The 26,040-nt window shown below is 37.5% G+C and overlaps 2 protein-coding genes across 2 annotated transcripts; one reads left to right on the forward strand and one right to left on the reverse strand.

Annotated features, from left to right (window-relative positions):
• Window positions 1-1,994: 1,994 nt before the first annotated feature.
• On the reverse strand, window positions 1,995-7,776 carry LOC140235445 (transmembrane protein 179B-like). Its single transcript, XM_072315472.1, has 6 exons — window positions 7,675-7,776; window positions 6,073-6,189; window positions 5,081-5,154; window positions 4,392-4,535; window positions 3,336-3,420; window positions 1,995-2,111 (listed from the first exon to the last, which is right to left on the reverse strand). Exons 1-6 carry the CDS (start codon window positions 7,774-7,776, stop codon window positions 1,995-1,997), a joined length of 639 nt encoding a protein of 212 aa, XP_072171573.1.
• Window positions 7,777-11,912: 4,136 nt separating this feature from the next.
• Window positions 11,913-16,542, forward strand: LOC140235447 (macrophage mannose receptor 1-like). The gene is made up of 6 exons (XM_072315473.1): window positions 11,913-11,973; window positions 12,785-12,966; window positions 14,316-14,532; window positions 15,168-15,373; window positions 16,191-16,205; window positions 16,321-16,542. Exons 1-6 carry the CDS (start codon window positions 11,913-11,915, stop codon window positions 16,540-16,542), a joined length of 903 nt encoding a protein of 300 aa, XP_072171574.1.
• The last annotated feature ends 9,498 nt before the right edge of the window (window positions 16,543-26,040 follow it).

A 26,040-nucleotide genomic window follows, 5' to 3' on the forward strand; every position in this document is an offset into this window, starting at 1 on the left:
TTCGTTATATTGCTGCGTTTGTAGAGTTCTTGTACTTTTGTGTGTCTTAGCTCATGTAGGCCTTCTTGCCTTGTTTATATCTTGTTTGCTTGTTTGTGTTAGTCTATGTAGTCTCTGCTGGATTTATACACTTTATTCAGTTGCATCAGCCCCTGAAAACAATGAACATTTATGCATATATTAATGTTTGACTTGGTTATGAATTGTTCCATTAGTATGATCTGGGTTTAGTGACCACGAATTTCTTTGTTGTTGTTGGGTGTTCATTTATTTATTTATTTATTTTATTCTTTTTTTTTTTTTTGGTTTGCACAATGTACGTTATAACTGGTGGAACCTACATCTGCAAGTATTTTTCTCTTTTTTTAATGGATGTCCCATCTCCATCCGCCGAATTATCGCTAAAACGCACACTTATGCAATCAATACTAATTAATAGTATAATGCACCTCCTTTATCATTGATTACTAACGTTGATATTTCTTTACTCTCATATACATTGTTCACATTTGTTATTGATTATGTTGGGATCGGTGGAGAATTTAAGATATAAAAACAACTTGAACTTGAACTTGAGTTAAAAAGGGTATGTAATTCAAACATATTATCTTGTGTGTGTGGTATTTGTAAGGCGAACAAAGTGCAAGTTTGTTTGTCTGTTTGATTTATTTTTCTTCCAACATAATTTCATACACGAATCAAGATTCTTTTCAGTGACATCACATAGAATATAAGTATACAGATTACAATATACATGACTCGAAGAAGGAAAATAAATGTGTAAATAATTCCTTTAACAATATATACATCGTAATACCAAATCTCCAAATAATTATCTGAGAAATATGCAGAAGAAGAACTGCCATCATAAGCAGATGCTTGAACCTTTGACATATACAACGGTATTACACGTCACTATAACAAAACACAATACTTTCCAAATTACCATACTTCTAATTAATAGAAAGCAAGTCATCTGCATCCGTAACTTATTAAGTTATAGGGAGGTTGTTCCGCTTTGTCATTTTGATAATGTTATACAGATATATTACAGAGACTGTAATCAGCTATCTCGTAATCATCTTATGTGCACATTTCAGAAAATTATCTTCCTATTTTCTCTGTCCGTTGAAATATACAGTAAATATACAGTAAAAAGGTATACAGCACAAGGTTGCCCGACGTAACAAAAATTGTGGAATTCATGTTCAACCAAAGTATGATTTTGCGTAGACCAGAAGCATCGCAATCAACAGTCGGAGAAGCATGTTTGCGGTAACAAACTATTTCCATGACTATTAAATACTAGGGTTTAATCAACACTTTGTTGCCATGCGTGTGGTTGCTGTCAGGTGGATGTGCTGGCAAGCACTTTAATGATACATGAATAATCAATCACAGATGTTTATCTCAATGAATAAACCAACGTGCCTGTTATGAAGAGTTACCTTTTTTTTTTTCCTGCTGATGGACAAAGTCGAACTACGAAATCGCTTATTGCTACATCTATGTCAAACTTGCATGCACTCTTGTTTGGTTAATCCTGACGAAAATGTAAACTGTACAATATTTGGAAAGCGTCTCTTTTTATGAAGGGGGTATTCAATTCCCTTCCGCTGATGAAATAAGCATGAATGTTCGCGATTATAATTAAAAAGGGTGTGTTTGTGTGTGTTTGTGTGTGTGTGTGTGTGTGTGTTTGAGAAAGAGAGAGGGATGGTTAGTGTATTTTGTTTGTGTTTGTGTAGGTGTATGTGTACCAATGTGCATGTGCACAAAACAGAGATCACATCCTACAAGCAGTTGAAAAGGGGCAACTACAGGTACTAGAGTAGAAGCTCATCCTGGAAATTCTACTGTAATTGGTGTCAAAACCTTTGGTCTCAATACAAGATATTTACCCCCGAAGATTCCGGAGGTAAATAATGAGATCAAAAGTTTAACACCAATTTCAACTGCAGGTACTATTGAGAGGTGGTTTATTGCCATCGGTGTTAGTTAACAAGGCCACGAATATCATCGTCACTGTCCATCTGCGAGAAACATCTCCACGCAACCGCCATTACCACTGCCAGAGCGATCCACAGTCCGGCATTCAGCCACACGGCGATCTGATTGAACAAAAAACAAACATACAAACAAACAAAAACAAATATATATATATATATATATATATTATGAGGACGCTAGAGGGTGAACTTCACCATACCTATTTTATTCCTGAGTTCTGTTTCATGAACACGATGAAGCCATCAAAAAAAAGTCTTTAGATCTCATAATGGAGCTATGTGGAGAAGTAAAATCCATTTCCCACTGGTGTGTCTTCTGAGTGAAAGTCTCTAACAAGACTTTCATGAAATGGACTCCTGGGAAGTTGCCGTTACCTTTGTCATAAATTTGAACATTTAGTATATGGGTTATGTCGGCAAATATAAGGATGAAATAAATGTAATTCTAATTTTACAATCATTTCCCGATCTCACTAAATTTTTCCTTTTTTTTTCAACTGTGAAGGTACATTTAAAACGAATTAATTCTATTCCATAGATTCGAGGTCTATGCAATTTTTAAATAAGAGCAGATTTGAAACTCTTGCAGTGCAACCAAATGCTCGAAATGGATAAATAAAACAGCATTTAATGTCTATATTATTTCTAGCTTAAAGGTCCAGTCTACCTTTGGGAGCAGTGATTTTAAAATTGTTCAAGATATCACATTTGATGCATATGTGTAGGTCTGTTGTATCATAAAACATCCTACCATATACAATTTTCACAATAAAGCCTAAAATATAAGGAAATATCAACATTTTCTCAATAAACCATAACTGTAGACGGAAGCATTCTATATCTATTGTTCACATTTTGTGTATTTAACAATACTTAACATTGATTATACGGATTCAAATTTTTACAGTGGTTGTTTCTATCCCTAACTCGCATTTTAGAACCATTTTAAAGCTCTAATGCTGGGTTTTTGTTTCTTCTGCAAATGGTAAATTATGCCTTTAATTTGGGAAGAAAGCATTCATCAAACTAAATCTTCTCAAATTGTAACAATCGAAGTTGATTAATTGTGGTTTACGCAAAAAAAAAAAAAAACGGGAAAAGTTTGCCCTAACAAAACAATAAGGTAGAGAAAGCACAAACAAACAGATTTTATGAAAATTTCAATTTCAATTTCAAAATGAACATGATCATTCGAGATAATTTGATCTTGCCTTTTGACGATACCGCCAACAACACTTACATAGGGTTAAATCACTTCTTGATTTTGTTTCCCACCCTTAGAAGAATCTAATACTTCTCAATTGCGTGAAATCAAGGCGCTCATACCTGTGTGATGAACAAGTAGTCATAGAAGTGCGACCCATTGTAGTCCATCGAATCCCAGCTAAGATAGTCTTGCCAACCTTCGCAGCTAGACATTATGGTAAATTAGAGAGAGAGAGAGAGAGAGAGAGAAATTTACCGTAGTCTAGTGTCAATAGTACTTACACTGTAAGGTAGGTGATTGCCATTCTCAAGGCACAGGGGTTATGCAACCAGTTGGAGAGAGTTGGGGCTGCACACACACACACACCTTTACATATATATATATATATATATATATATATATATATATATATATATACATAATTGTTATTTATATATATATATACATATATATATATATATATATATATTCATATATATTTGTTTATTTATTTAGAAGGAAATATAACAAACAAATTTAACTAATTGTTCAAAACAAAAACAAAATAGAAAAAAAAAACGAGAAATGAAACACGCAAAGCATGACATTTAAACGGTTCCACTCCGAGATTCTTTTCATCAACTGGGTATATGGGGGGGGGGGGCATTGACCCCATACCCAACCATGAGCATTATCCCCCTCCCCCGTTGTCGCACCACCTAACACCCCCCCCCCCCAAAAAAAAAAAAGAAATACAAGGAACACACACACAAGCAAAATAAAACTGACGGTAGCGCAGTAAAAAAAGAAAGAAAGATGAATTTATAAATAAACTAAGAAACAGTAATAGGCACATTGTTTGTACGAGGACGTTTTAAATGTAGCAGTGATACTTAAAACAGAGGTTATATAGAAAAAAAAAATCTTCATGATTAGAAGAAATCGTCATCATCACATACGGGTCTATTGAGGGGTCGGACTTTGATTTTCCATTTATTTCGGTTTTACAAAATTATTCTTATGTTTTGTTTTGTTTTGTTTTTAATTTGAAATTCAAATTACATGATTATATGTATGTATATAATGTACTCACAACATTGTTCGCAGTTCGCAGAAGGTTAAATGCATTCATTCGAGCTTAATTGAGTCATTGAATTTCATGTTTCGTCATTTCTTAAATACATTTATATTCTTACCTCCAGGAGGAAAAGAATCCGCTATTCACCAGTCCGTCACAAAGCCGCTTGAAACCCAACGAGACGACAATGGCCGAGGCAGCGACGAGGAGCCCGGTGATAGCAAAGAACGATAGGGCCACGAGCGGCATGAGCGATTTTTTCCTATTGATAAACACACACACACACTCACATACTTATATTCTATATAAGTATACATAATGTATACGTTATATACAAACTTATTACATGCATACAAATGACATTCAGATTGAAAAACTTTCGTGGCCCATAATTATATGATTATATATATATATATATATATATATATATATATATATAGTCTTCCCCTGATACCAATTCTATCCATATACTAGTAGTATGTATACATATCATTGAGAAACATTTAAAATGACAGCATGAAAAACAACATGAAGAGAAAGATTAAGCGTTACATTTTCGTATGAAGCTCAATTTGTATGCTTGTTAAATTACAAGTGAATCCACATCTAATCGAACAAAATGCGTTTAATACAGGTGTATGATATGATTTGAGTGTTTTGGGCACAACACCTCTGTGACTCATTTCTTTTATTCATCACAACATGTGTTAGTTACAACAGTTATTTTACATGTTAATTGATGATGTGAACTAAGAGTGTAAATTTAGCTCCGATGTGAAATCAACATTTACAACCAATTATACTTACGGCACAACTGTCTTTCGAATGAACCTGATAGTCAACAGGACCATGGCCAACACTGCCATTCCAGCCGTAACATACTGCAAAATAGTTTCACAAGAGTTACACTTAATAGTACTGCGAATGTTTAGTTTCGGAAACCACATGTCAGATTTCAGAGAGGTAGTATAAGTCGTCCATGGATTATGCGAAATCTTCATCGCGTGCAAGTGATTGAAACATCACGTTCGCCAACCTACACATAATAATGAACTTCGCTGTTTGACACGCGTGCATTAATTTTATACATCTTTTATGCATGGTTATCAATTTGATTGGTGAATTAAACCTTCTCTGATAGTGAAGGTTAATTTGCTCAAGATTCATTGTACATGTATTTCGGAATTCTCTCTCTCTCTCTCTCTCTCTCCTCTCCTCCCTTATATCTTATAATTCGAAGATTGTATTTTTATTTTTATTCAATATGTTTAGAAAAATATCAAAATTGAACGAAATTTTAGAGTCAAGTCACGCATTTCTTTCTGTTTTAATTCAATAATTGGTTTTTTTTTTTCCCGTAGCATCACACTAATGAATAATATATCGAAATTAAACATTCAGAACATTTTTTTTAATTGCGTGAAAGAAGGGTTGAGAGTACAATCCGACAGAAATTGGAGGAAAACTTTTTGAAAACGTTCCAGCTATTATGGCTAATATTACTATATAGGTATTTACGATTAACACAATATGATCTAGAGGAATGGTTGTGTCATCGTTCGTTTGTAAGTGAGTTGTGTTATTAGAAATTATATCTTATCAACCTCCATTTCTATACACTCATTTTTACCTTCCTTTCCAATATCAAGTGAATCATTATCAGATTATCAGTGCCATAAAACATCGTGAAAGTGTCAAGTACCATATTATTATATTATCCGTTTATTAGACACTCCCACGGCATGCCTTGCTTCTTTCAAAAGTCTGGCATAGTGTCTTGGAAGAAGACTAGTACTCACATTCAATGCCATGACAAACTTGCAGTTGCTGACGTCATTTGCCTCAAAAGTAAAGAAGAACCTATCAGCCGCAGAAGGGATGGTCGGGAAAAGTGGACAATCTCCATCGAAGTCGCGCTGTCGAAGAGCAAAACACTAGAGTTATATGAACTGCGATTCTGATATTAATTTTAGTGATATTCAGCTTTAATCAACCTCATCTCGTAATGTAACATTACATGTGTTTCAATAAAAAATTATGAAGTTCTGCACTTAGTACTAGGTGTTCAAAACATTTCCCACTTTTGATCCTTAATAGTTCAAAAAACTATGTATCAGATAACACTGACATTGAAATGAAGAATAGCTGAATAGTGTACAATTTTGTTAGAGGTAATTTAAAAGTGAAAGCATAAGTCGGTTTCATAAAATGTAAGATGTATTTGTAACACCTAGTATATTTTGCATACTGTTACAATTGTGGTCCTTTGACGTTGTTTGGTAAATCGAATTTTACTGTAAATGCCAATGCAATTTAAAATAATGAGCAAAGTCGATGTATTAAGATACGCAGGACAAATAGAACGCATCATTAACCATATGGCATCACTTTTGTTGAAGGTGTTTCATTGGGATAGAAAGCACAGATAAGACCAATAATATATATATATATATATATATATATATCTGTTCCAAGTCAGATGCTCGTCCTTCACGTAATTGAGACTAGTTAGAGAGTTATGATTGAGCTAAGGAAAGTCAGTTGTGAAGGTATACCATTCTTGTCATTATTGTTTGGATCCTTTAGCCAGTATGAATAATCTTTTCGTTAAAAGCATACAATAAAATCCTCGCAGGATTTTATGTTTTCTTCAGAGAGCATTATGATTAGAGTTTGCCTTTTTTTTTTTTGTTCGCTGCGGATACAAAGCAATATGCCCCCGATAACACGTGATAATGATGCAAGTGTTGTAACAAATCACCAACCTAATGAAGTCAGCGGACATTATTATGTTTCTTTTGATGTGAACTTTTGGCAAATTGGTATTTTTTTTCTACTGTTCAGACTTTAGACTTCTTAAAGAGTTTAGATAATACATTTATGTCAAACTTCATTAAAGAAAACCTACCATAGAAACTGCAAGAAGACTAGTAATCAAAGAAACACAAATTCAATTTGTGTGTTTGTGTTTTTCTTTTTCTTTTAAGGAAATCGGTTTTGAAGTTATCATGCAGCCTGGTCTTTAGGATATTGGGTGTTTAAACGTAATACATTCATTTAAAATACCATGATACCATGCACAAATAAAAAGTGTAGTATATACTTACATTTTAGTTTTTGAAATTTGGACGTGAGGAAGTTGAAACAACCAATCTTTTCACAGATTTCTGGCCTACATGAGTCATATTTCAGTATTCCCTTTTCGGTTTTCCTCTGGCTTCGTGTTGTTGCCTGTATGACGAGGCTGAATCATTATGACGATTAATCACATAATATAATCATTAACCTTCTGCATGCCATTTTGATTTGCTGTCCATAGGTTTGTGTGCGAAACTTGTGCACATTTGCCTTACTGGCACAGAAAGGGTTCAAGACTGTTGTTTTGTGTCCAGTGTACTTACCATGAGAAGAGTGACGGTGATAGCAACAGTCAGGGAAGCGCCAAAGGCTGCGAGGAGTAACAGGTTCTCTACCAGAAGAGTCACGCAGCTGCACAACGCCATGTTGAAGAAATTTTACAGTCCACAGATAATCTCCTTATTAGCCACGACGATCTATGAAAGGGAGGTGCGATATGTTATGCATGGAGAGCAGTATGAACCACAATAGTTATGTGGCTATGTTCAATGCAGAACGCTATATCAAACTATGTACCGCCGAACGAAGCCCATAAGACATCTACGTCAATATTCATATTTTGCAAATTTAAATAGTGCTTTGGACCTTGGCCCAAGTCTACAGGCTAATAAATTGCATTCTCTCTTCTGATTTTACGACCTTCTTACCCCTTTTGATCCGATATCATATTAATGTCAATAATACCTATGCATTTCAGTGTTTGTTAGACTAACTGTCTAACTACAGCCCAACCCACCCCTTAAAAACCCCGACAAGGAAGTTTGGTGATTGAAAAGTCTGATCGTCTATCCAATCTCTGTAATCCTGCATAATCAAGTAATGTAATGGGACCAGTGCAGTCGAACAAGCTTCTTTTTTTTTCCTATGGGCCCCAATGGTACCTCCGTAAACATGGCCAAGGAGATTATGTTTTTGTCGGCGTATGCTTGTTTGTTGTTTGTTTGTCTGTGTGCAAAATAACAAAAACAGTTGCTAACGGATATGGATGAAACTTGCAGGAAAAGATGAAATGGGCCGCTTACTGGAGGTCTGCGCTCTCAGAGTACTTTTGTATAGTTCTCATTATTCTTTTTTTTTCTTTTTTAAACAAACATTATACCCAGATAGTCTCCACTCACAGTTCTGTTCAGTGATATTTTTTTCCACTGCACTATGTAATTGACAAAACGGAATGACAGCGAATTTTGCGAAATACTGATCTCGGCAGAATGCATATGTATAGACCATAAGCCTCTACGCTGGGAAAGTCATGAATTCGGATGAATGCAAACGAAGAACACTAAAAGTGATTCTCTGAAAAACGTTCAGTATAATGCGGTTATCATTAAATTGCAGGGTGTTTAACCCTGTGAAGTGGTCCCGCCTCACATCCACCTGGACCCCATGGAAGACCAGCTTAGTGTAGCTGAATATAGGCTATCCTGCCATCTTCTCAGATGGAAAATACACAAACAAACAAGTTGATACTATTCAGCACAGGTTTCAGAGTCCCCCATATCAACGTCGGTAACCTGAGAAAAAGCATTATAACTTTTTTTTAATGTGATACCTTTTTTAAATTGTTTATTTTCTTTTAAACCGGAAACTGTACAGGATTGTTACTATGTTACACTTAGTGGAAGCCAGATACTTATCCAGCTTACACGTATAAGTCAGACAGCTTAATAGATCAGCTTGGGCTTAATGAGGGGAGGGAGCCGATGACGTCTGTAAAAGGGCATCCAATGTTTGCTTTAAGTGCCGAAGCAAAGGTAAACAGGAAAACAGTGTTATTGCTCTGAGATTGAAGGTGATAAACTATTATCTATAAAGTTGTGACCTATGTTCTTCGAAAAGAGAAGGTATTGTTGTAGAATAATATGCAGTAGGCTGAAAACGTCGCAAGCATGTTTCATGTTGTTTCTTTAAAAAATGGTCACTGATTCAACGCAATGGGTGAGAAAAGTGATGAAGTATATTCTGTATGATTATCTATAGAGGAGGCTTTCACCTGTGTTGGACTGTACTACCATCATGGATTTCATAGAGCATTATGTACGTTGGAATGTCATGACGATGAATTTGATCATAACTATTAAACAAAATTCTCCGAGAGATAACAATAATAAAAAAAATAAAAAAAAAAAGAGTCAGTACAGACGCAATGTGACATGGCCCAAGTATCGTTCAACCTCTGAAACGATTTGTTTCCCAAGTCCATAATGCATCCAGACTTGACTACAATGGAATGTGAGACGTATAATCCTCCGATACACAGATGAGTTACTGGCTGTCGACGTCAATATACTTTATACGGACATTGTCCGTGACTCCTTTAATGTGTAAATCGCGCGCCCAGTAGCAAAACATACTTCCTAATCACCACAATATTGATTTAGTCCTCAGAGAGTATCCATGGTGATGGAGATACCAGATTGTTTCTGTGTAATGTTGCGAATTACAGAAGCAATTAGCCCATAAACACAAGATAACATGGCGGGCAAACGTCTCTTTACAGACGCGCAGGGGAGATTCGGTGAACATATAAAGCCAGGCTTCTTCGACCTTACTTGTATTTATGATTCCTGATTTCGTGCAAGGGGATCCTTACACAGAGACAAAGTACATTGACCAGGTAATTTTTACTTTAATTCTTTCACTTTTCTCTTTCACTTCATACCAGGTAACTTGTGTCATAAGTATTTTTCCTTAACTCTATGATCATTTGTGTTGGTGTTTAAAAGCCCAATGTCTCGCTGGTGTGCGAAGGGCTCGTTAAGGCCCGGTCACACCGCCAGAACTTTGCTGGAGCGTTCCTGGAGCGGTGGAAAAAATTCATCACCGCTCGTAACCATTCACCACCGTTTTACAGAAGTTGGCCTCCGTTAAGGCAACGCCGTATACGCTCGGCCACCGTCGATGGTCCCTCCTACCGCTCCGAAAGTTTTGAGCTGCACAAAATATTGCGAGCGATGAGGAGCGGACAATTTTCCGCTCCGGCAAAGTTCACTACCGCTCCAACAACGCCCAGTCAAAGTTTGGCACCGCTAGACGCAAGTTCGTGGACGCTTGGGTCCGCTAGGCCAACGCAGAAATCTTGAACGCTGGACCACCGCTGCTTCGCCAGCTTTGCCCGGACGGTGATTAAACGTTGCACAAACTTTGGTGGAGCGGTTGTAAGCGTTTTACGAGCGGACACGGGATTGCTGGAATGGTGTCGGGCGTTGAAGCAGCGATCCATTGCGATGATGAACTTTGGTTTGGCGTTGGTATGGAGGTGTCGGAGCGGGACCAGAATTTGGCTATAAATACGGGGAGAAATGGACCAGGAGCCCATTTGGAATTGAGCTGCCGTTGAGTGCGAGACCTCATTTATATCGAATTTGCTCAAATGCTGAAGTAAAATACATAACAGTATTTTTTTCACAGTTGTTAAATATTTCTTGACACAACCAGTGGGCCACATATATTTACCTGACTCCTTTGGTTCAGCTGCCTGCTCAGTAATGATCTTCTTGGAGGCTGCTGCCTTTCCTTCTAAAGCCTTCCTCTTCTTTTGTCCACGTGGCATGATGAACTTCAATTATCGACTTCTATCAAAAATCTATCAGAACTTCTATCAAAGCGATCCGTTCAGCTCCGTAGTCAAAAGCGGTATGCCGCTAAACCAACGTTAAACCCCCGCCTAGCCAACGCCCGCATGCGCAGAACGCCGCTCTATCAACGCTCGCGTCACCGCTAAACCACCGCTCCCTACCGCTCGCTACCGTTAAACCATGGACCTGTAGGGTCCATGGTTAAACCAACACTAAAGCAACGCCGGCTTCAGCGGTGCACCGCCCGTGTTTTCGATTTTTTTCCCCCCCATTTTGTGCGCGGTGACGAGCGTTGTCGAAATTCGGCCCCCTCTCCCTACCGTGCAAGGAACGTCCAACAAAGTTCGGGCGGTGTGACCGGGCCTTTAGATCATAAGGATTAGAAATCTTCATGATGCCAAATCAAATGTTTGTATCGATTATCTTTTACTTCCACAGAAAGAGAAAAAAGAAGCCATTTTGATCATTTGATCTAGTATCTGTCTTGTGTAGAATATCTTGCCGTTAAGCGTGACAATCCGCATATGGATTGTGGGTAGCTGCTTAGTTATACCTAATCGGTCATTTAATATCTCGTAGACGGGTTTTTACATCTTTATACAGTGGAACTGTGTAAAGATGAAAAAAAAAAACTATTGATGTATCTTTATTATGAATTCGACTAAAATGAAGTGGAAATTCAAAATAAAACATTCAAATGCACTAATACATTTCACTTTGATATTCGAGATGAAAAAGTGATATTGATTAAATGAAATTATGATTCACGTGGATAGATATAAGAAATGCATTATTTTCTAGAATGAGATGATGTAACGTTTCATGTGTGTGTCCTTTTAACTTTCAAATATTGATACAGATATACTTTACGTAGTCATCACATCTATTATCTAATCAGTCAGTGGAATTCTTATTTTTCGACAGATATGGCATACCATGCCCTCCTTTCCCTGAGTCTACTGGCCGTCGTTTGCGGGGCAACTGCATGTAAGTTATATCTTTCCAGTCAAGTATTAGTTTTTCACCAAAAACGCAAAAAGTGGAAATGTTTAATCGAATATCAATACTTTCAAGAATATCGCACCAAGCATCCATCCATCCATCAATCAATCAATCAATCAACCAATCAATCAATCAATCAATCAATCAATCAATCAATCAACCAATCAATCATCTATCTATCTTTTTGTAGGAACGCTCGATGATACATCCTCAAAGACATACTGTTCTTTAAATTATATTGCAATTCCTCCTAGGGTTGTCACATGGCTCACATGGTTCAGTGAGCGATATGAACAGAATTCCCAACCAATATCAGAGCATGGTCAGTTCCAGGATTTGTAGTATTTAAAGCACTATATAGTCATATAATCAAGTATCATCGCATTACCCCATAAGAAAAGTTTCCTGTGTTATAAATGCATGCATAATTTCAAATGGCTATTAGTGTCTATTTACTTCTATCGAAATTGCATTTTAATACCTTCGTTTCTCTCATCTTGCTTTACCATGTTTGTCAATCCATCTTTCTCCCTGCATTATTTTTTTTTTTCCTATCATAGTTTACTATCTCATCGGCAAAATAACGCCCAAAGCGTCGTACTAATTTCTTTGGTCATATGACTAATCATGACAACTGATATAATTGGCATCGTTATTTGTACTCTCTGATGTCAGTCAGTCTACGATTTTTTTGGTGTTTTTTTTTAAACACTTTATCACCACTAATTTCTGTATCTACCTGTCTTCCCTTACCACCTGCATGCTTGTGACACCATGACTACTTCCATCTTCCCAGATGTTACCTGCCCAGACGGCTGGACACAGCGCGGATTCTCCTGTTACTACCAGAGAGCATGTGACGTGACGTGGGACGATGCCGAGCGGGAGTGTCTGGCCCTGGGAGCCCATCTCATCTCAATCGACAGCAGGCCCGAGTTTAACTTCATGAAGAACTTTGCAGAGCGGGAATCTGCGCCGGTGAGTGAAGCCTGGTTTAAAAGATCCCTGCAATCAAAATGGACATTTAGTTCTACTGATGCCTTTTGATCTGTACATACATTTACTTATAATTCGCAGACCTAATTTTCCTGGGACATCGAATGGACACTTGACCTACACGTAGCTACTTCAAATGCAAGAGGAATGACATTAAAATTTTCAGTTCTCTCGCCCACAGATCAAGGAAATGTAGTTTGACAGTGAAAACTGCATTTTTTTTTTATTTTGTTCATCTAATTTTGTCCTTGTCTTTTATGATCAATCTTATTACAGCCGATTGCATTGCCATAATGGAAAAAGTTCACCATAGGCTGCCGTCTGATTTCATATTTGATGAAGAGGACGCCCTCTACTACCATGGAACAGTCAACTAAACTCGTTCATATTTTGACTGTGATATAAGACTCTCGAAGTGTGATTTAAGAAACAAAAAAAAATGCGTGAGAATTCTTTTAAGGACACAGTGTTGACAAGGACAATGTGCTATGGCGGTGTCGTGGTCCAGTACATTGTATAATGTACTGTCAGAAAGAAGTCCAGAATTCGAGCCCTTCGTTAGCACCGGCGTCTTACAGCAATACTGTATACTCCTTCCACCACACTCCCCTCAGGCAGGTGTTCAGTAGTATAGGAATCTGAAAATGTAGCCTATGTACTGTTATTCAGTATTGCTCCGTAAATTGGCAACCTAACTGATTTGCAGGAGTTCCATAAATGGATTGGTTGATAATTGATCATTGTATAGCGCATTTGAGCACAAAGATGACATTGTGGTGAAAAGACCATAAATAAAAATAAAAACGTATTATCCATGTTCAGTTCAGTTCAGTTCAGTTTTTATTTTAATTTTTATTATAATGTCACTATTTATGATACATTTATTTGTGTGTGACACAGTGTAATTACAGTCATCATCATTTTATTGACAGTATCAGTATTACTATGTTTTATCATAACGAGTGCGATTTCCAATAACATTTCAATGAAAGTATCTATGATTATCATTTCCAATATTAATGTTGGTTGTTGGTTATTCCGCTTCGAAGTAGATCGAACATTTCTATCGCTATATCCATTTTAGTCACCATTGCAATTAGTATGAATTGCTTCTATTGACTCGTTCATATATTTTGCATGAAACCTTATGATGCATACTACTTACCAATTGTTATCGATATGATTTATTGAATACATACTTCATCATAATAATATTATGCATGTATCTGTTTTACCTCTTTGTTGGATGGAAATAAAAAGCAGAATTGCATTAAATGTATAGAATGGTTTTGTTGTAATGTATTCTTCATGGTTTTATTATTCTTGTGAAGTACTGGATCGGACTGAACGACAAGCACCACGAGGGACAGTGGTTCTTCACCGACATGAGGCGGCTGCGGCCGGAGCTGAACTCCCTGTGGAGTTCCGGGGAACCAAACAACAAAGGAGACGAGGACTGCGTCGTTTGGCCCTATGGCTCGGATGAGAAGTGGAATGACGCGAAGTGCTCCCAGAAGCACAGCTTCATTTGCGAGATTGAGCATTTTGGTACAATTTCCTTGTCATCTCTCTATTATATTGTATCTTAATTCATTGTAGTCTGTTGAATAATGTTGTAACATAATAGTCGTGTTGTTTTGCAATGTATATTTTTCGTTCTTAAAACGTCAAATCTCATCCATTAAAAAAAAAGTTCATGTGACATAATACAATGTAGTTAGTTCCTAGCAATTATTGCAGGGAATCAATAGGCGCGAGAAGCCAATTGTATAAATGATGTGTTATTATGTAATAAGATTATAGCCTAGTCAACGAGCGACACCTTTATAGGTGGAATTTTGCGGTTTTGCCCCCCTCCAATTACAATCTTTCCCATCTTTCCTTTGTACGCAGCAGCATCTTCAGTAGCATAATATTGCACCATTGATATCGCCGCCCTTAAATTCAAGATTTTCACAAATTTGTCAGCGATGCAGATAAAAACGGACCTTGAATTAAATTCAATTTTAGAGAACAAAAATAGTATAGATTTTGGTGAGGTGAAGTTGAAGTACGGTATATATCTCACAGAATGTTTGTGTGTGCATGTCAATTGTAATACTTAAAAAGCGGACCAGCGAACCATTTATACGTAAAGTCACGTCACGTTTACTGTCTTCCCCTTTCCTCGTACTGCATGACAGGTTGCCCCGACGGCTGGGCCGAATTCGGCGACTCCTGCTACCACGTCATCGATTCGCCCAAGATCCACCACTTCGACGCCCAGGTCAAGTGTCAGTCCATCCATCCCGACTGCAGCCTGGTCAAGGTGGACAACCACGACGAGCAGGTCTTCCTCTCCAATCTTCTTGGCGCCAGCTGCTCGGACTGGATCGGGCTCGTGGGAGAGGTATGACTGTACAACTTGGCTACACCTTATGTTGATGAAAGTTATTATTATTGGCTACACCTTTATCATTAAGATTATCACAGAAAAAACAACAACAACAGCGGTCATTATATTAAGGGCTTGTAGTTTCCTGAAGGTACAGTCAACCTCGCTGAAGTCGAAATAGCACAAGTCGGAAAAAAATGCCTAAGTCTAGGGATGATTATCCCTTGGAAAGTACTGTCGTGTATTTCGAAATTAACGAAAGTGAAAGAAATTGTATGGTCCCATTGGATTCGACTTACGCGAGGTTGACTGTATGACGAATGGACCTCTCTGTTTAATACGGTATTTGCTCCTGTCACAGTTGCTCCTATCTTAGGGCTATAGGGTTGTGATAGGGTGTTAGGTTTAGTTTGATGTGAGAATTAGAATTAGATTTATGGTTTTGTTGTGAGTAGAATTTATGTGTGGCTGAGGGTAAAAATATTTCATTGGAAGCAATTGTCACAGCAGCAAATGTAATGGAACCATTCAATCCATGTGGTCTCTCTTGACCATGGTACTCAGGTCATTATCTGTTAATAATTATGGTGTGAACTGCATGTGATGCAGAGAAATGCCATAACTTCTTTTTAATTAAATCGCAGCTGCTGCGACGATGCGTTTTGGCATAATTTGCAATATCATTCTAACCAGTATATCCAGAAGCGCCTCAGATAAATTTTCAACTAATTTGTGATCAACAATGAGTAGACCCACATTCTTCACTTGAAACGAGTTTAGAAACTCATTAGACAGGATCAATTGCATTTTGTCATGATTTCCTAAATACAAGCTGGATGACGATACAGTCTCGATAGTGTATTTCCACGTCCTTATTATCATTTCCATGAAACACACTACTTATTATCATTTCTATGAAATATGCTAACAAATTCTTAAAACGTTTGATTCTACCCTCCTAGCTCGATGGGTCAGCAGCAAGCAGCGACATCCCACCGCGCAACTGGTACTTTACTGACGGCCAACCGATGGTGCACGACTTCTGGAAGCAGAACGAGCCAAATTACAACAAGGGCGACCATCGCGTCTGCACGCTGCAGAAAAACGACCAGGGCTGGAATGACTACGAGTGCGATAAGGACATGAGTTTCGTGTGCGAACTCAAGAAGCCCAACTTCTACTAGATTTCAGGGCTGATTTGGTTGAGTTTAAAGAGGGTGGGTGAGATTGGATATAGAGAGATATTTGTTAAAAAAAAATCAATAACATTAATATGAAATTAGATGAGAATATAATGAATTAAAAACATGGCATATAAGTATTCTTTTATGCCTTCTAGGATTGATAACAAATAAATGAATTCCCCCTTTACTTTTGATTTCATAAATTATTACAATATTTTGGATTTGACTATTGATTCTATTTTTGTAGACACGTCCGTTATACAGGTATGTGAATCGATTTTAAGTCTCGAATTTTACCCCGAGGCCTCGATCCATGTCAAGCTGCTGCTTATGATCGCCGTCTCCTGCTTTTCTGTTATTATAATAACCAAAAATGTTTAGATTTAAAAATCAGTTTATTCAAATCCCCTCTGTTATATTTTTTTCCCTAAAATTCGTTTAATGAAACGACGTGATATACTCTGAATGAATAATCAATTATTATTTACATAATCTACAAGTGTTGATTTAACGATTCGCCTCCGAACTTTTTTTTGTGTGTGTGAATGATATGCTACACGTCTTATACATCGAATACTGTCATGTTCATTGTATGTGTGTATATGTACCTTGAATCAATTTGCAAGACAGTATATGTTTGCTTAAATGTCGTGTAAAGTTAATTTCTAAATATGTGTATTCTTTTGTTGTGTGATTTGGAAAAAGGCAGAAATAAAATCAATCAATCAAGAGAAAGAGAAATAAATCTCAACTGAAGCATGTCCTGCACTGTGGAAAATGTCAGAGAAGTATTACGATGAATAATGACGTAGTAGAGTAACTCCACTTCTTCGTATTTTGCTGTATTTACCACGGCAAGATAACTGTGCTCTTTTAGCAGAAGCTAAAGTAATTATTTTTACCTTGGTATGAAGCACTGGTCAGCGACATCACGAAACTTATATTGGAAGGGAAAAAGGACAGAAATCCCCTCGTTCAAAGGAAAGATTGCAAAAGGAGCCACAAAACACCAAAACCTGAGGGAAAGAGTGAAAATATTTATCAAACTATTGGAGTATTCTGATAACAATGACACGTGAGGCAAATACTAAGATTCCCTTACAAAAATTATCAAACGTGATTTTTACACATCATCATAAAAAAGACGTTACTTCAAAACGTGCAACTTCCAAACCTTTCAAATAAATTCCCAAACTGTTACTTCCAGTCATTACTTTACTTCCGAACCTTTCAAATACATTCAAAAAACTGTTACTTCCAAACTTTACGTTACTTCGAAACCTTTCAAATAAGACAAACTTAACTGAAAATGAATCGTTTATAGTATCCCATGATTATTCACTATTCAGAAGTTAGTCAGTGGTGTGGGTTATCATACTTGCAACTTAAATTTGTAGACAGAATCAATAATGCTGCCGAGGTGTGACTGAATGCGCCCCCTGTAGTCGAGGAGGGTCTTCAGTGTACTGATTAGATATAAAGACTTTGATCGCATGTAAAACGATCTCATTCTTGTGGATCTTAGATATTTGTGATTAAACCTGCCAAAAAAAGAGAAAATGATAAGAAAATATGGGATATTTTTGTGATAACTTCAAGAATACTCCATGCTTTGCGACAAGTGAGATATTATTGGAAAAGTTTTATAATGCATTTTTGCTCTATCTGATGATGGATTTTAATACTTTAAAAATGTTTAAAAATGGCGTCGCACGCGTTTTGCGATCAAAATCTCGACAACATGATGATGAATATTTAAACAATGAAAATTGTGATAATCTTAACGAAGATTAGGAGTAGGATAATGACCTATGATATGTAGGCCATCACAATAATTGTTATCATCAATAGAATAAGTTATAGAAAATGAAACAATGTGCTTGATGTAATGATGGTAATACTGTCATTTCATCAGTAAATGCGTTCATCATTTTCTTTATAAGTGTCGTTCGTATTAGTACTGATATCGTTCACTGGTCGTTACCGTGCCATCATAGTATCGCGATCATTATGATATCACCATTTATTCCATAACCATGACTTCTATTTGCGTCATTGCAAATGGGAGAATTACCTTTGTTACCATAGAGTCACTAAAATTGGTAAGTAGGCAGAGATGTGATTGCGTTAAAGAGAAAGCTTGTGTGAACGTGTATTCATGAGTATGAAGTTGACAAATGTAGATCGACAGAAGTAGCGATAAACATCGGTGAAATAGGAGAACAACACAGCAATAACAACAACAACAACAACAAGAATAAAACAGAGCACGTATGACCTTATTACAGCAAAGATAATTGATATTGATGTCATATTGATTTAACACATAATGCATTTCGTTTTATTCGAACGCCAAATATCCAGTTTACGAGGACAAGGTGTACAAGATAACTTGGAATGGCCGGATAGATAGCCGTTGAACTGTCAAATATTTGGGTTTGGAATAATCAGCCATACATTTCCTTTTTATCACCAATCAGCGGCGCACCTTTGTACTATTCATGCAATGCATTCTGTCTTTGTTTTTGTTTCATTCTCGAAATAATATCTATCTTCAACATACTCCACGATCAATGGTGAGTTATTGAAAAGGAGAACTTATGCAATAAGTACAGTTTCTAGTTACAAAGTCAAAGAAAAGTTCAAACTGCAATAATATTACTCTGTGTACACGGTATATGCTTTCTTCAACGGCTAATCGCGGGAAATCGGCAATGAAAATTTGACTCTCTCTCTCTCTCTCTCTCTGCGGAAGTAATGTGTGTAGTGACCACAGAGATAATTCTTGCATTTTAAAATGGGACAAACTATTTATTTCACATTATGTAGTACATAATGATGGTGCCACATATAGATTTGTAGAATTTATTGTGGTCCTTGAGGAGAGAATCCAATACTCTGACAAACCCAAAGCATGACACACTGAACAAGGATGATGGCATAACAGGCTCACATATTCCAATAACGTAGCAGTGTAATTCCATTTCATTACTTCATCTTTGTAGAATGTATGCATGCTTTCTTCTTTTATTCTGCTTCCTTAAGCACCGAATCGTGTATTCTTATGTTAAGCTGCTACGTCATCATCCTCGTTCATTGTGATTTGTTATGAATTTTATACACATTCTTTTTCCTTATCCCAATCACTATAAATTCTGAAACTCTGTACCCAGTATAACCAAGTTATAGATGTTCAAGTGCAAAAGTCTGAAAATCATCTGGAAGTCTCCTTTAAGAAATACCATGTCCGTCTGTTTCTATTCCTATGCACCAAAGTCAAATCAGAACTGCCCACTCTGTACACTATTTTCCCGATTATAAAAAAAAAAAATGATATCACGATTATCAATTTAGGCCTACAAGTAAAAACTGAATAAAAAAGTGTTTGAAAAATTTCATATTGATAGTTAATATTCCATGTGATAAACACTATTTACTGAACATGGTGGGCAAACAGTATGGATTGTCATTGGGATAAAGATGTAAAACTATTAGTACAATTAACAGATTATTTACAATTCTTTTTGTTTTGTTTTGTTTTGTTTTGTCTTGTTTTGTTTTGTTTTGTTTTTTACTGGCTCCTGCCATAGGTCGCACTGTAGTGTGCATTATCGCAAGAAATGAATGTGAATGAAAAGTATGCTTGAGAAATATCTCATGCATGCAGTGGAGCGTCTTTTTTTATCACGATTAAATCTCTTAGAGTTGTTTGTCTATAATGCATGAATGCTGCGTCACCTGTGATAAGTACGCCTCTTGTAAATACCAGCTGACTACGGTCGTGAGGACCTTACTATGGCAAGCAGACGACCGCAGTGCGAGAACAGACGGTTTGTATTCATACCAGCACGTAACGGGTCCAACTTGTACTAGATTGGAACAGGGGTTCATCGAGAGGGAACAAGTGCTACATTCGAGTCCTTCTTCGGGTACCAACTTGGTGACAAATGCCTGGATATACAGCCAATAGATTTTCTAGCTTTTTGATGAGATGTTGACAAGTGACGCGGTTGCAACAGGCCAAAGTCAGCTACAGACCTTAAGTCACTTTAAAAACAACTGATGGGTAAGTTTTATCATAATCAGTCCTGTGTAGTACCGGGCAGTGTATTTGTGCATCTTACGCCAGTTATTAAACATAGCTAAATGCAAACATTGCTTTTGCTGACTTTAGGATTCACAGTGTATCCCTCTGTCTGATACTGATAAATATATTGTGAAGATAGTAAAATGATCGTACTGTCCGCCTCTCTTGCCTTCCCTTCTTTCTTCTCTTCCCCTTTTGTCCTTCTCCCCTTTCTAATGAGGTCATCTCAGAGTCTAAAACGTATAGTATTATGAGACCTACATGGAGACCGAAAGAGCAATGCATTTATACGAATTTCTCTGAGACTAGTGATACTTTAATTGATATACATCTAGAGCATTTTTATTGCAATATGATTTTCACGTATTCTTAAACTCAGCCATTAATTACTTCCACAGCAGACGTAAGGATTTTTCCACTTATCACTAGTCTTGACCAATATCAATTGGTGACCATTACTTAAGTGCATGTTACTAAGAATACAGTAAGTGCAGCATTTGATTCAAAAGTACGATTTCTCTGAAAAAAAAGGAAGGAAGAAGAAATGTTTGGATGATGATGAATTATTTGGTACTACTTTGAAACAATGTGATAGTCTTTGATTGAGTTTGTGGATTTGATGGTTACTCACTCAAAAACTTGAATCTATGATTTGCATAGCATTTGCGGCTAAAACCCTGAAGTGATTTGAATTGATTAATTTGTATAAGCAAGTTCGCAGTTCCACTTTGTGCATGAGCAGAAAAAAAAGTTCATTCGGACCAACAGGCATGTTTCTTTAAAATTCACTGGGATAAGCATCTGTGATAAATTATTATGTAATAATTATTCATGTAATCCTTATAAATGCTGCTTGCCAACACATCCACGTGACAGCAAAAGTGGTATTTGGCATTATCAATAGAAAGAGGTTGCTAATGCATCCAATGCAAGATAATGAAATGGATGCTTTCCCAAGTGTTAATTGACGGATCATTTTGGTCATGGTCTATGCGAGTTCATACTTTGTTTGAGCAGGATTGATGTATACCATAAATTGTTACGAAAAGTGTATGCATTATGTCGCTCTGAAAGTGAGTGAAGTGCCCCTAATCGACTGAGAAAAGAGAAAGGTCCATGCCCATGAGCCAACTCTGAACTGGATTATTAAGACTTGTTTCCCGTGGCTGATAATAAAGCCATCAATACTTGTGAGCAAGCAACCACGGAACCGCTGGGCAGTATGTTCCCTCTGATGGACGAGGCAATGGCTGTAAAAGTGTCTTGCCCTCGGGCATAACATTGCATCCAGGGGATTCAAACCACTAAACTTGGATTGACAGTATGTTGTCACATCCATCTAGCCGCAAAAGCTCTTCTTCAAATGTTATGTAATTCAAATTCATGAATTTGAATAATTACGCAATACCCGCTGCATGCTATAAGGATTAGAACCAACACTTGCCGTTGTTTGCTGTCGGGCGGAAGCTCGGTGGTCTAATGGAGATGACTTCTGTCTGGAGATCAGGAGGGCATTTCATGAAGCATTTTGTTCGACAAAGTTGTCGGAGTATTAATTTGCTCTCAGCCAATCAGATGTAAGGATTTTAGTAGCTTGTCACAGTTTGTCAGAAAATATCCGGCCAAACTGTTTCATATCCGGCCACACTGTTTCACGTCACGGAGACGTCTGCGCATCTGTGAAACATCTCGGAGACATCGCGGCGACGTCCCGCGACTTAAGGGTGAATAAGTTGTTACCTTGTTTGGGGACATCTCGGATGTCGCCCTGGAGTCGCCTACTTGTTGAGAACTCACGACATTTCTTGATCTTGAGTGTCGCACGAGTTGCGACAAGTGATCAATAGCGGCAGTCACGGCGACGTTTCCTCCAGTGAGATAGACCCTTTAGAAATTTCTGTCCTCTGATGTTACGACCATTATTATATAATATCACGAAGACCTTTTAAGATTATTCTTATGTTGCCGTGCACAGAAAAGGGGAGGGCGCATTTATCAAGATCATGTTAAAAACGGCATTGATTGTGTGCTGCTCTAGGCTAAAGAAGCAGGAGGTTTTGGCTGTCATTCTGTCCCAAAGTCGCCCAATTCACCCGTTTGTTATTGTAGTTACATATGAAGAGTTTGTTTGCAAAAACCGATAAGTCCATATTTGTCAAATGGAGATATTTGCGATTAAAGGTCAAGAAAAATAAAGAGAATAATAAGAAAATTTGTGCTTCTTTTGACCGTAACTTCAAAAATAAACCTTTATATGTAGTGACAATATATCATTTAAAAGGTATTATTTTGTACTTTATGACAGAGACCGTACTTCAAAATCTTCAAAAATGGACTTATCGGTTTTTGCAAACAAACTCTTCATATATTATCCGCATGTGAGTAAAGCGGCAATTCGACTGTCGCTGATGTCTTACTAGTCTTTCAATTATCTTTCAACATCTTTCTCTCAAGAATTTCTACTTTTGGGGGGAAGAAGATCTTTGAGGGATCTTTGAGGGATCTTTGACAGATTGGTCTCTCAGAGATCTTGATTGATCATTCGAAGATCGTAAGGAGTATGCTAGATGATCTTTCAGTGATCTCTCAATAGTCTTGTCGGTTTTCCCGTGAATATTCGGAACTCTTTAAGAAATCTCTGAAATACTTGCTGGAAAATTACCCTTTGTATTTCTCTATTGCACAGTAATATTGTGAAATATGTTTACTAGGAGAAACTGAATATATATGGAAGTTTGTGTGTGTGTGTGTGTGTGTGTGTGTGAATGGTGGTTCGTATGTGCCTGTGTGGTGCTTATCACAGAGTCTTCGGCTATCTGCGTAAAGTACGAGACAAATTTTTATCACGTCCCTTTTCGCGTTTTCAGGTTAGTCTTAAATTTGCAGCCTCTAATCGTGCTGTTTCCTTTGACCTTGACTCATTTGACCTTTTATTAACCCAATTCTCTGGAACAGAATTCTCTCGATGAATCAAATCTGTGGAAATTACCCTAGTCTCGGAGGGTACGGGTTAAGGTGACATAGCAGTCTTGTCTGCCATCCTGGATATAAACGTTGGATTGATCAAACGTGCGCGCATCATTAATGTAAAGTGATTCCGGGCGCCACGCATAACTCCTCTTGCCGTGCATTAAACCGGTTTCACTCAAAGTGCATTAGTGATGATAATGTTTTTGGCGTGCCACCTCTCGAGCCACCCCTTCCCCACCCCCTTTTTTGTTCTTGGCCTGAAGAAAAAGCAGCTTGACTCCCAAGCAAATTACATCTTACGGAAAGCATGATGCTACATTCCCTCTACAGACATTAACCCCCTCCCCCCTTTGGGCTCAACTCTAAGGAATGATCTAATATAGGACTCCAAGAAGCCGACAATCTCAGTATTCTCACCATTCCGTCTAATCCGTTGCATCTTCACCCGACGAACGCACGCTGCCAATGCGAGTGTACCTGCAGCATATCGGTACCCCTATACACCTGTCCTGGCATTTTTGTGCAAATTCTTTTGTCTCTATTCCGTTATCAGAAGAAGTATATTAAATCTTTTCTTTGGTATGTCTTTCCGTCTTATTGCATTTTGCTATGTACCGCAAATGGCTCCACATCTGTAAGTTCTTCCTGACAAGGATCTGTGCACAAAATGTAATATCTAAAGACAATAAATGAGAGAGGTATAGGTATGACTTTTTTTATAAGTCTTTGTCAAGTTGGCCACTTAAATTACGAAGTGGAATGCAAGATGGAATACTTCATATTGCGTACTATCAGCCTCTCATTACCTGAGATGGTGTTAACGAAAACTTAAGACTCTGCAGCCAACAGGCTTTCTACAGATGATATGAACTTTCGTTTACCTGTAATACAGTTTTTGGAGGAAATTTGTGTCAGGGTAAAAAAAAAAAAGGTTCAAGATACTTACTAATTAGTTCCTTGTACGAGGTCCCAAGCTATTGCGGATTACGAGGGGAAAGTGGATTTTTGCCGACAATTATGGAGGCATCGTGACTGCGAAGAAATGGGACTCTCTCGTGTCATCATCACTTTCTAATGTTTTAGGAGTTTAGCTGGCGACGACAGAAACTCCCCTTGTTAAGCTGGGGTACCTCTTTGAAGATGAACGACTTTTCATAGCGTCCGTGTAACTCCTTCGGGAGGTTGAAAATGTCTACACAAGAAATGAGACAAAGAGAGAAGATGCAGGACTACAGAACAGATATCGCCTTCAGGCATTTCTATGTTCGCTCGACGTCCTCATACGCGGGTGCCTTTGGGACAGGCTCAAACTGCTCGGTCACCTTTATCGCAGTGCGATATATAATGCGCTGCGCCCCCAGAAACGAGATTATCACATTATCGAATTAAACCAGTGGATGGCTTGCATATCGTGTGCACAAGTTGGCTGTGATATGTGCTGGATTGGGCAGATTATATCGGACTTGCAGGCCGACATTCATGTTCGCTGCAGATGCTGATGTGCCGAATGATGTCAGCGAAAATGTGTTCATCTATGTTACTCAGGTAGGTCACATTGTATTAGGAGCGAGTGTGAAAATATCATTTTAGTGACTTATCGAATTATACAAAGCACAGTTACCGTTTGAACGCCACTGCTATAACGAGAATGAGCTATCTTGTTTTTCGACAAATCTCTGGTATTCCCCGTATTCTTTTCCGTTTCATTATTTCAATTCTTTCTTCTTCTTTTTTCGTATTCTTTTTAAGTTCACACTTTAATGAATAGAGTACAATCCCTTGCCGCAATAGGTAGGTAATGCAGCATTTCATTATCGTATAGTTCTGGATTCGAAAATCCATTGAATTGTTCATTCAAACGTGCAACCATAACATCTTGCAATTTTCAACGCTTTAGCCGGGTTTTTTTTCTTGGCCGAACGAATGGTGGATATTCACGTGAAACTCCTGTCATTTTCGTTCCATCGTCATCTGTGGACCTCAAATCTGCTAATACTTCTTCGAACAATACCTAGTCTGATTCTGTTGTCATTATTTGCGAGTTTGCAGGTGTCAAACGACTTTGAATTGGATACAACGTAAGACGCGCACGTATGATAAAACGAAATCCTTGCAATAATATATTTGACTATGAATAGTATTGTAGTTACCATAGCAATGCTAAAAGTACTCGCAGAGGATTGGCTGGTGCCCAGCTGTCAAAATGATGGTGGTGACCTTAATTACTGTCAGCTGCAAAATATTATATTGTTAAATAGATCCCTGGTCTCTTTGTTTTTGAACTGCCTTTGAGACTGCTGTATATTTTCGCTTGTACTTCCCATAATGAGGAATAAGTATACTATTCCCCAAATTTTATTATAACCTTCCAATAATCAATGTTAATTCCAAAAATGTGTAAAGGTTCTATTCCTTAATTGTCTGATTGTATTTATTTCATT

This window comes from Diadema setosum, chromosome 11, assembly GCF_964275005.1.
Source record: "Diadema setosum chromosome 11, eeDiaSeto1, whole genome shotgun sequence".
NCBI lineage: Eukaryota > Metazoa > Echinodermata > Echinoidea > Diadematoida > Diadematidae > Diadema > Diadema setosum.

What these genes read in the sequence shown, in the direction of transcription:
- LOC140235445 (XM_072315472.1), bottom strand. Translation starts at nt 7,776, where the DNA reads ATGGCGTTGTGCAGCTGCGTGACTCTTCTGGTAGAGAACCTGTTACTC. An exon ending in AGTTTGTCATGGCATTGAAT is followed by an intron (nt 5,155 to 6,072) that starts GTGAGTACTAGT and finishes ACTATTTTGCAG; the next exon opens with TATGTTACGGCTGGAATGGC. An exon ending in ATTCGAAAGACAGTTGTGCC is followed by an intron (nt 4,536 to 5,080) that starts GTAAGTATAATT and finishes GTTTATCAATAG; the next exon opens with GAAAAAATCGCTCATGCCGC.
- LOC140235447 (XM_072315473.1), top strand. Translation starts at nt 11,913, where the DNA reads ATGGCATACCATGCCCTCCTTTCCCTGAGTCTACTGGCCGTCGTTTGC. An exon ending in CAGAGCGGGAATCTGCGCCG is followed by an intron (nt 12,967 to 14,315) that starts GTGAGTGAAGCC and finishes ATTCTTGTGAAG; the next exon opens with TACTGGATCGGACTGAACGA. An exon ending in TTGCGAGATTGAGCATTTTG is followed by an intron (nt 14,533 to 15,167) that starts GTACAATTTCCT and finishes ACTGCATGACAG; the next exon opens with GTTGCCCCGACGGCTGGGCC.